Genomic DNA, 11,497 nt, shown 5'->3' with positions numbered 1-11,497 from the left:
ACTGAAATAACAATATATCGAATTAAAAATCCTGAGCATACTTGATTTTTAGTTTGTTTAAATGCAGTAGTTTTGGGCTGTATTGCCCATAACCAAAATAGTTTTTAAATGGAAAATGTATTTAATAAATTATATATTTTTACATCTTTTCTCCATTGTGTATTTCATTGAAAGGAGAGTGTAACAAACTGGGGAAAAACGCAAGTGGTTGAATGCTTCTGTCATTTAATTGCAAGAGAGATATATTGTATATACATGTGGAAAGAAAAATCACTTGTATTGCTAAATGTCACTCAATATTTTACCTGTTTCCATTTGGACTTGCCAACAAATCTTACATTTCTTTTTCATTGGCATTTTTTAACACACCGTCACCCTCAAACCAAAAGCTGCATACAATTAATTGAAATTATGGCGTCTTGAAGAAAACAGGTGTGTCGATAAGCCTGGAGAGAGGTGTGGATGTTGCAGAGGTGGAATATACAGCAGCTTTATTGTTTTATAACACACCCAGTCAATGCATGTTGTGTTATCTGCAGCGCTGGACGACCCTCCTCTTGTTTTCTCCCAATAAGAGCTCTCTGCTCCGTTTCTGTGGATCAGTCCTCGTCTGAGCTGCTGTCGTCCTCGGCCTCTGATAGGTCGGCGATGGGAAACCGCAAGATGGCAGCCACTCCGCTCAGCTGAGTCAGTTCTGCGGAGACAGTCAAGGATAAATCAACAAGTGATGCAGCCAGAACGTCAGACTGATGACGCCTAACTGGATGTCATCAATTAAGAGAGAGTCAGGCCTTGATCGACATACATGCAGTGGTGAAATGTAATTAAGTACATTTACTCAAGTACTTGTATGAGTTGTACAGTCATGGAAAAAAAATATTAGACCACCCTTGTTTTCTTCACTTTATTGTAATAATGATTTGTTATTATCAAGAAAACCATGGAAAATGTCTGGATATCAGCCCTTAAATTATTATTATTATTTTTTTTGTCCAAACAAATGTACCATGTGTAGTTGTACCAGCTATTAAAAGTAACAAACTGAAGAAAACAAGGGTGGTCTAATATTTTTTTCCATGGCTGTACATGTAGTGGTGGAATGTAACTAAGTATTTCCATCTTATGTACTTTTATACTTCTACTTCACTGAATTTAGCTGCCATATTTAGTTACTTTTCAGGTTAAGATTAAACATAAAATCATGATAAATTTAAAGTGATTAGACTTTTTTAAAAATGAAAACCTCATAACAATATATTAACCCTTATGCCCTCCTCAAATTTACCACCCTCTCCTGACCTTTGAGGACAAAAATGTCCATGCACACAAAAACTGCTTTTAAATCACCATATATCAATATTTTTTTCAGCTTTCCACCCATAAATCTCTTAAACAACTTCAGACTTGTTCACAGCTACCAAACATTCAATAATTTTCAGAATGTTAACCCTTTATATGCCAGTTTATATATTTTAATTATTTCATAATTTTCTTCTAAAAGACACACACAAAAAATGAATTATTTTCCATATAATTAATAGTAGGGAGCTGGGGTTTTGGTGGTGATTAGAGTCTTGGATATGTAAAGATTAGCAACAAAATTGATTTGATTGCACTAGCATTTTCTATGTAGTGGCAGATACTCCCTCTGGTGACCTTCATGGACAAAAATGCCTCATAGACCTCCATTCAAACCACATTTTTTAATCTCACTGCAATTGTGGTATAAAACCATGCATTCTGTAATGTCAGCATTTCATTCTGAATAAAATTAGTGAGATTTGATCACTGTATTCCACAAAATTCGACTATTTTCCCCATTGTAGGCCGATGCGTGGGTTCTTGTATTTTTGCCAGTTATATTATGGATAATTATAACTTACGTTCACCAGAGACGTGAAGGCTTGAGAAAATTCTGTGCGGAAAAAAAGAGACAATGCTTCAGCTGGGTTCTTGGAAAATGATATTCTGACAGCTCTTGGTGAATTTTAAAGTCGTTTTTAAGAGATAACTGGTACCTGACATTGCCAGCGCCGTTGTCTCTCACGTTGTCCACCAAGCGGACGTATCGACTCCTCGTGGCGACGTCCTGATGTCTGGACGTGCACACGACGACACAAAACATTGTCACACAGAGCAAATTTGATTAACATCGCTCAAAGTTTACAGACAATAAAGAGTGTGAAATTTTCATGTATATTTAAATGATTCCAAAGGCATGTTTTTTTAATTGTATAGAAATTAAACAATCCGGAAGAAAACTATTCGGTAACGCTTTATATTACGGTCCTTGTAATAACCATTAATTAACAAGTAATAAGGCCCTTTTAAGTCCTTACAAGATGCTTATTAACATTGTGTGTTTATAAGCTTATATAAGTGTTAATAATGGCATTACAAACACCCATGACCCACCTGTTATATCTTTGCCATGCCTTTATTAATCCTATTTTGTTTGCTTATTGATATTAAAATATACTTTATTGCTCATCTATTATAAGTTAACTATAAGTTAACTATGCTTTTTGCAACTACCGGATCTAAAGCGAGAACAATGCCTTATTACTTGTTAATTAATGGTTATTAAGAACCTTATTATAAAGCATTACCAACTATTTAAATTGAAACATTTCCGCAGGTGAACCCAATATTTCTGTCTGTTAAAACAAATCTGCAGTGTAGATTTAAAATATATAACCTGAGGAATGTGTCTTTACGTACCTGAACAGCTTATCGCTTATCAACAAGGTGTCGATGGCGAGGGCGTCAGCGGCTTTCTCCACATGAGCCAGTCTGTCAGGATGCAAAGATACAAAGGTTGTTGATTATTAGTGTGAAGGAATGAGGACTCTGTGCGTCACTTGACTGTTCTCACCCATAGAAGGCTCTGTCAGGCTCGTGCTGGAGCATCTTGTAGAAGTCTTCCAGGGCTTTCACCTCTCCTGCTGCCTGAACGTTTAACAGAAATACATTTTTATTAAGTTGTTTACTAAAAGGTAAAACGGACAAATCACAGAATGTATACTCACCTTGGTATCAGAAAGCCTGCTTGTCACAGCGGGGTCAGACAGGATTTCTGCAAAAAAAAGCATTTCTTTTTCTTTTTTTTCAACTCTCTTTATTAATTTTCTCATTTTGAACATAAAACATAACAGTCACACATCCACTATACACATTTACACGTACACAATCACATATAAGTGTCGTTTAAATTATATTAACTAATATATCTCAGTATGAAAAAAAAAAAAAGAGATGAAGGGGGTTACTTTAAGAAACAAGATTGTACTTATATATATTAATATACCCAGACATATATACGTTCGGAAAAAACAAACAAAAAGCAAAGACAGAAAATAAAAATTAAATAAATAAAATACAAAGTAAATAAAATGTTTAAAAAAAGGGTAAATAAAAGTTCTTTCCTTCTAGTGGGGGTTAAGAGCACTTCTAAAACTTGCCAGACTATGTGTTGTGGTTAAAATGACCAATAGACAGCTGCCAAATTCTATAGAACTTTCCCTCCTGATTTTTCAGTAAGAATCTGATTTTCTCCAGCTCTAAATGTCTCATAACATCTGTAACAACAAGCATTTCAATATGTTTTCACCTTGTTATGGGATCTGATTGTTTTAATCTGAGGGTTCAGCCGCTCGTACCTTTCAGTGAGTACTTGTGACCAGATGATGAGTGGACCAGCATGAATTTGGGTCGATTCTCCAGCAGGATCTTGTTGTCCTGTCGCACCGCCTCTTTATAGAGGTAAGTGATGAACTGATCCTTCACAAACCCTGGACTGGCGACTAGGATGCACTTCACCACTAGTGGAGGGCAAAGAAGAAATATCACAATCAAAGCTTTTATAATGTTTCAGTTAGGGGTGTAAATCGCGAGTTTCATCGCAAGACGATATTAGAGCGAGTCATACAGTCATGGGAAAATGATTACACCACCTTTGTTTTCTTCAATTTCTTGTTAATTTTAATGCCTGGTACAACTAAAGGTACATTTGTTTGGACAAATATAATGATAACAACAAAAATAGCTCATAAGAGTTTAATTTAAGAGCTGATATCTAGCTGTTTTCCATGGTTTTCTTCAAAATGATTTTGCTTATTATCAAGAAAACCATGGAAAATGGCTAGAAAACAATGGTCCAATATTTTTTTCCATGACTGTAGGACAACAATACAATATATTTGATATCACAAAGCCTGCCGCGGTACAACCGATTCGACTCAGGGGCCAGTGATCAATATCAGATGATATAATGTACCCATTTAACACAACCTGTTACATATACATTTAGAAATGTCATTTTTTTTATCATTAAAACACCTGAGCATTATGTTAGCACAGCTGAAACTGTTTTGTGCTGATTTGAGAAGCAATCAAATGATTCTTCCTCAGGCTAGTTGAGTATCTAGAGGTAAAGTTGGAGATTTGTGCAGGTTAAAATGATTATTTCTACCCTTGTCAATGTCTTTACTTTATTTTCGATTCATTTTGTTACTCATTTCATGAATAAAACAGTTTATTTTCATGGAAAACAACACAGACATTTTCTGTGACCCAAAACGTTTGAGTGCTACTGTATATCAACCATTTATTCCTGAATTCTTCCAGATATTTAAATGACAAACAATACATTATTTTTTAATGCAAAAAATAAAAATAGACCTTCTGTTCACTATAAAGTGCCACATTGAATTTAAGTGCAAATGTTTTTCATGGGTTAACTTAAAGAGCCTGTGATGATGTTTCAGTTATTAACATAGACCTAGATAAGTTCTCTGTGTGCTCAGTATACTTCTCAAAACAAAACAGGGAGATTGTCAAAATAAAAGCGATATAAAGACATGCATCAATGCATTTGGATCGTTCACGGATTTATCAATATATCGATCTAGATCAATGTATCGTTACAGATTTTGTGGCGAATAGGGATGCACATCAGTATCAGTAATTAACTCGATATTACACAAACTAAATGTTGTGTTTTCAGACTTGGACAATAGCAACTAGCTTATGCTGCTGCTGCAGTAGCCAAATGCTACTGTGCAATTGTGTGGTTTGTTTACAAACAAACAAAAAGTTGAAAGTGAAAAAAAGAAATGTGGCCTTGTGCGAGCATTACACTGTCTCAAACAATGATCAACATCAAGAATGTTGTGTTCAACATAAAAAACACAAGACATGAAAGAAAGCCCTGCTCATGTTTCTATCTGTTTTTAAATGTAATGAATGTTGTTTCCTTGGCACAAAAGATAGAATAAACATCAAAAAAGCATCTGTATCTTGTCCGGCCATTGGCCAAATTGTTATTTTGAACATCAGTATCAGCACAGAACTTCCCGATCAGTGCTTCCCCAGCAGCAGCAGCAACAATAAACCGCAACAATACACTAAAAATGTCATCGTGACACGTTGGATGAGAGGCTTGCAGCAAAGCAGCAAACGTTGTGGGAACAACAAATTAAAAAGGGAGAAGTGTGTGACAGAAACAGGAACATTCTGTCTATGTATGCGTGTGTCAGTGTCTGCACAGCAGCACTACCGTCAAAATTGATGTGGCGAAGAATCGCCTGCATCACAGCCTCGTAGAACCTCTCCAGGGCCTGCAACAGAGCAACGGAGAGTTTGACGTCAGCTTTCATGACAAATACAGCAGATCCTTATATGGAGAGACTGTCCTGTTTTTAAATCATACACACACTCTCTCTTTCTTAACACTGATTATTTTCGAGATGGTACAATGGAATTACAAATACCAGTAGGCTTTTGTTTCATATGCTTACTAAATATGTTTGAATTGCTCAATTTTAAAACGTTTTCTTCTGATTCACTTACTGTGTGTGTGTGTTAAATGTGTCTCAATATGTAAATCTGCCAACATTTTTCTATTCAGAGTGCTTCTGATCATCTTCAATTTAAAATGTGTTGCAAAAAAGAGGGGGCTGTCTCATCATCAGAGTTGGTCGGGGCCATCACACTACCTACACTTGCTGAATTTATTCTCACATCAGTCAGTCCACCACCGCCTCATTCATGCTAGCATAATCCTCCTAACATCCTCTGTCTGAGCTCATGACAGTTACAGAAAGCTGACGTACCTTCTCGTGCTGAGTGCAGCTCCCCCGTCTCTTGCGGGGAATGGTGACCTCCACTTTTGCACGGAGCAGAGTCATGGCAGGGGTCACCAGCACCACGTTGGCCAGACCCTCCTGCATTACGACAGCTGCCACATCTGCCTTCTGGGTCGCATCACATGCCTGCTCTGAAGAGGGAACAAGACAAAGATAAATGTGAGGTAGTGGGTACAGTAAGACATTATCCAGAAATGGTTTTACTGGCAAGGTGAATAGTTTTTTTTTTCCACTTATAGATATCACCATGACACTTCCCCTGTTTGTTATTCACATAAAGACAATATTTTTTTGCATTGCAAGTTTTTTGAAATTGTATGTTTAGATATGCATATGAGGTGTGAACTCATTACTTGCATATATCTCCAGGGCATAAATCTGAACATTGGATAAAGCGAATTTCAAATTTATTGTTTTATTTTGTGTATGTATTAGAATCAACATTTTTTACAGGAGGAAATTGGGATATCCCCTTTTATCATTTCATAAATAAGAAAATACTGTCAAAAGCCATAAAAAAAGAAATGTTCGTCATGTTTTTAGGACCAAAATGTTCAATAAATCAGGGTATGAATGATTTATAGACAAACCTCTCTGTAAAAACCTTCAGAATAAAGTTAGGAATAAAAATGTTAAGTTTGATGTCTGTGAGTGTAGCTGAAGTTGAGATGTATGGTTCAGAGCATGAGAAAAAACTAATTTTGAGGAACATTTCATACATTCTTAATGGAAACAACTATTTGAAGACAAAATATTAAATCTAATTCTGTATTATTGTGCAGGAGAGTTGGAGCTTTCTCACGATGCCTGTGATGACGAGGTTTAGACTCAGACTCAAAACTTGACTACTGTAACGCCCTCCTGACAGGCCTGCCAGCCTGCACAATAAAACCGATTCAGATGAGCCAGAACACGGCGTCGCGCCTGGTCTACAACCAGCCAAAAAGGTCACATGTCATACCGCTGCTCACTGAGCTCCACTGGCTACCTGTTGCAGCCCGCATTAAATTCAAATCTCTAATGCTGGCCTATAAAGTTGTTCCCCGTTGGTCCAAGGCAATCCAGACTCTTTGCACTTCTTGTTCCCCGCTGGTGGAACACACTACCAGTTCCAACCAGAGCAGGGGCGTCCCTCTCTACCTTTAAAAAACTCCTGAAGACCCAGCTTTTCAGAGAGCATCTTCTCTCCTAGACCACACGATAATTCTACTCCTCAAAGAATTGTCACCAGCACTTATTGATGCACAAATAGCTCTTATTGCACTATACCTTGATTGTTTGCTTTTACTCTTCCTGTAAGTCGCTTTGGATAAAAGCGTCTGCTAAATGACTAAATGTAAATGTAAATGTAGACTTTGTTTGCGGTACTACACGCTGCAATAGAAATCTAAAGGGTCAAATGGATCAACTTTACACTATTCTGAAAGAAGACATGTTATGTGAGAAAAATAGCCCAAAACCTCAAAATTGACCAGTGCATATAAAAAAATGTTTTTGCCTGCACTGTCTCGCCTTAAATGTAAGTTACTGTGGTGAGAAGAACAGCAGCAATGACTCAATGGACCACTGCTCCTTCAAATGCGTGAACCCCATCTGTCAGTCACTTCCCTCCTGTTTCTGCCTTTTCTGTTCCCATGGCAACGCTCTCTCTTTGTTGGCCATGTAAATAAATTAACAAGGCAAATTCAGTGCAATTTCTGTCAAAACAGATAATAGCTAATAAGTCAGGCAATCAGTCAAGCAACATAGTCATAATTATCTCTTAACATATATGGCATGAAAAAGAAGTAAAACAAAAGCGAGAACATCTGTCGTATTTCTCAAGAAAAAAAAGATTTAAATAACTTGCAAACAGGCAAAATGTGTCAAAACAGCTTATTCCTATCAAGGCGCCCCTTCAAAATGATCTCAACTCTTCAACATCTGTGAGCAATTTCTGACATTTGGACTCTTAGTGTTGTTTAACCATATTAGCTCAGTTCACAAGTACTTCTTTGACAAAAGGAGGCAAAGGTCTGTGTTTTGTTGGAGTGGAAACACTTTAATCTTTTCTGCAGAATGCTAAAGTTGTCCAACATTACAGTGACTATGTTAAAGCCAAACATACAGTCCAGAACACTCAATGTGCAAAGTAACCTGGGGTCATCAAAACAAGCAAAGTTCTCTAAATATGGAATACTGTTTAAACTCTATAAAATGTGTTTCTTTGGTTTGGTTCATTTAGTCAGTAGAGAAAAATGTTATTCACACTGGGGTGCTCATCAAACAACTAACCAAGAATGGCTGAAATGTCTTAATCCTCTTTCAAGAGAACTGCTGGCAGTCTGTTAGCAAATGTGTGAAATTACTCGAACATGCATTTTTTTGTGTATAAGGACACAGATGCCAGTGTGCATTTGCTAAAGCCCAAGACATTCTGTCTGGTAAACAGGATACTTGTGAGTCCATGTGATTTCTGTTCTGTTTACAAGTCCTGGATGACATACAAGTGGGAAGTGTGGGCTTAAAGGGACCGTTTGGATTATTTAAAGTTGAGTTGTATGAAATACTTATCCATATTTAATGTTTACTAACAGGAGGTGGCTAACAGCACACCCCAGTTTGGAGAGGAGTACCAGCATCGAAATTAAGTGGAGCAGCAGCAAAACACATTTTAGCCACAGTTTACGCTGTATTTTGAATATTTTTGCCACTCTTCCTTGCCTTGGGGATCTGAAGCAGGTATATCCATCTAGGCTTTCTGCAATGGCACCAGACTCTTTTGACAAAAAACTGTATTTCACCTCACAGAATGAAGGATTTGCTGGTCTACCACTGCCTCAATCGGTTAGTTAGTTTGTGTTACTGTGTGACTTTGGTGAATGCAAATTAAACCTTCAAACTACAGAAGTCAAATGTAAGAAGGCAATTGAGGCTACAGTAGACCAGCTCCTGTGTTCTACAAGGTCAAATTATTGATTTTGTCAACTGCTTCATTTCCATGTCGGAAAGGTCTGTCTGACAGCATGGTATAAGCTACCGTAATTACGTTTTGGTGCTGTCCCGTCCACAGCAGTTCATCACTTAGCTTCTGTGCCTGTACTCCTGCCTCCTTTTCTAAACTGTGGCCGTACCAACTGCCATCCACTGTACATAATACACTGACTATGGATAAGTACCTCATACAACCCCACTTCAAAAATTTGGAAAAATCCCTTCAAAATGGATCAAGCACAAGAATGAGACAAAACACTATTCTGGCCGAACACAACAAATTGTAATCTCAGTCAGACGTAAACAGTGCTGCTTACCGATTCTATCCAGCACAACACTGTCCCAGCTCTTCTTAGCAAGAGTGAACTTCCTGTTGAGCTCCAGCTCAATAGTGTGGTAAGCCCCCATCTGATTAAATAAGAAGAACATAATCACTGATCAATATTCTAATTCTGGTAAAAAAATGTGTGCATCATTGTGCAGAAAAAAATAATAAATTACGCAAATGTTACTCTTCAAAATATAATTCTGCTTATCAAGTCATAGTATATATATATTGACTAATATAACTTTTTCAATTTAAAACACCTATAAATGTGATGTGAAATCAGCTACCAAGTTGCTTAGAAATCTCAGACCTTGACATACTGGTTCTCCTCCAGGTTAGTGCCCTTTACTCTCAGCTGGCAGGCCTGGGAGTCAAAGTCGATGGTTTCCACACATATGGTCAGAGTAGTGCGAACTCTGGAGCTGCCTACACTTCCAGTAGGTGACTCTGTCTGCACCTTCCTGTGGGGACAGGGGAAAGGGACTTTAGTTTTGTATGTGTAACACTGGGTGGTACACAGACAGAGAGTGAGAGACAAAAACAGTGTCTTCCAAAAGCAGAATTCTTGCAAAAATAGAAGTAAAGTGTAAACAAAGCTTTCTGTTGCAACTCCATTTCAGATTTGTCAATTTACTACAAAGTCAACTTGCATGGCTGGCTGCATTATTTGTGTTGGGAGCATTCGAGCAGTAATTGAAATGAATGTGGATGGATGCTAAACCTTGTGTAGATTTGCCTTGATACCATACAAATGCATCCAGTGACAGAGTAGGAGATTTTAATCCTCATCAGCTAATGGAATAATGAAACACTGACAAATGAAATGGGTTCAGAGAGATGCTGCATTACCAATTCAACAGTGCAATAATCTAACAAAGCCCACATATTTATCCATGGGGCCAAAAAAGTCAGATGTTTGTGTGTGCACTAGAGGGCTTTAAATGTCACCTTTATATGATAGAAGTTAGCGCTTACCTGATCGTGGCGGCTCTCAAGCTGTCCCCCACTTGCAGCAGGTTATAGGAGTGCCACATATCCTCTGCCTCCTCTGGCATCAGAGTCACCTGGCTGAAGAAGAGCATGCGATCAATAAACATGCTTCTGAATTGGTGTCATTCATGCTGGTGATAAGTCAAGTGTGGTTTAGGTTACCACAACATTTAATAGGGATATACTTGTAGCTGAAGATGTCTAGCCATTATTGGGGGCAATGACACAGTTGGTGCAATGATGTAGGGGCGTACATGCTGCCACAGTGTACATAAGTTAATATGCAATAGGGGTTAGTTAGTTTTGTTTACGCTCAAAGCTACATCCAGAGTCTGAGTCATACAATCTGTGCTCATATGGTCATATTTCGAGTCCTGTCTATGTGTGTTATTACATATTAACTAACTACAAGCCCCAAATTCGCCACGCTGGCACAGGTGAATGCAAAACAGTCAGCTAAGTTAACACATGTACAATCAGCTGCAAAATAGCATGCTGGTTAGCCTGCTAGCATTAGCTAGTCACTCACCCGGCACTATCTTTTTCAATGTCTTTGCTGAGCAGCTTCATGGTTGGATGGTTGGGTGATATAAACAACAGTATTATTAGCGTATAATAGATAAGTTAACGTTAATCCGAGTTAGAGTCATGTTTATCTTAAAGTCAATTAGCAGAGTAGCTAAGCCATCTCTCAACTTGAGAATGAATCATTCGGTGCGTGTTGCCAGGCGCTAGTACATATATGTCTATGGGCGCGAGGACATTGCGTCATTCCAAAATACGCCGTCAACTCTTCCCATCTTGGTCACTTCCGTGGGTGTCGCTTTACTGCGCAACAAATACAGAGCGACATAAACACAAATACTTGAATAAATGTGGACAGACGCGGTTTATCTTGCATTCTTTGACTAAATCTTCCACTTAAGTCAAACAAAAAGCGAGACATATCCGTGAATTTGAGTGTTTTTTTACATAGTGGTTTGAGATAAGCAAATGCTGACCGACGCTGGAAACAGCCAATCAGGGACAACAATATCTCTGCCAAGCCCCGCCTCTTGGC

The 11,497-nt window shown here is 38.0% G+C and overlaps 1 protein-coding gene across 1 annotated transcript; it reads right to left on the bottom strand.

Annotated features, from left to right (window-relative positions):
• Positions 1–25: 25 nt before the first annotated feature.
• Positions 26–11,329, bottom strand: pelo (pelota mRNA surveillance and ribosome rescue factor). The gene is made up of 13 exons (XM_059324841.1): positions 10,967–11,329; positions 10,423–10,515; positions 9,758–9,908; positions 9,437–9,527; positions 6,114–6,277; positions 5,558–5,618; positions 3,660–3,821; positions 3,030–3,076; positions 2,876–2,949; positions 2,722–2,793; positions 2,019–2,096; positions 1,884–1,915; positions 26–694 (listed from the first exon to the last, which is right to left on the bottom strand). Exons 1-13 carry the CDS (start codon positions 11,005–11,007, stop codon positions 600–602), a joined length of 1,161 nt encoding a protein of 386 aa, XP_059180824.1. The 5' UTR covers positions 11,008–11,329; the 3' UTR covers positions 26–599.
• Positions 11,330–11,497: the final 168 nt, after the last annotated feature.

This window comes from Centropristis striata, chromosome 21, assembly GCF_030273125.1.
Source record: "Centropristis striata isolate RG_2023a ecotype Rhode Island chromosome 21, C.striata_1.0, whole genome shotgun sequence".
In the NCBI taxonomy this organism is placed as follows: Eukaryota; Metazoa; Chordata; class Actinopteri; order Perciformes; family Serranidae; genus Centropristis; species Centropristis striata.
This window is presented reverse-complemented; position numbering and strand designations above follow the sequence as displayed.

Coding starts and splice junctions, on each gene's coding strand:
- pelo (XM_059324841.1), bottom strand. CDS start 11,007: ATGAAGCTGCTCAGCAAAGACATTGAAAAAGATAGTGCCGG. Junction 3,077..3,659: donor TCACAAGTACTCACTGAAAG/GTACGAGCGGCT, acceptor TTTTTTTTGCAG/AAATCCTGTCTGACCCCGCT. Junction 1,916..2,018: donor AACGGCGCTGGCAATGTCAG/GTACCAGTTATC, acceptor TTTTCCGCACAG/AATTTTCTCAAGCCTTCACG.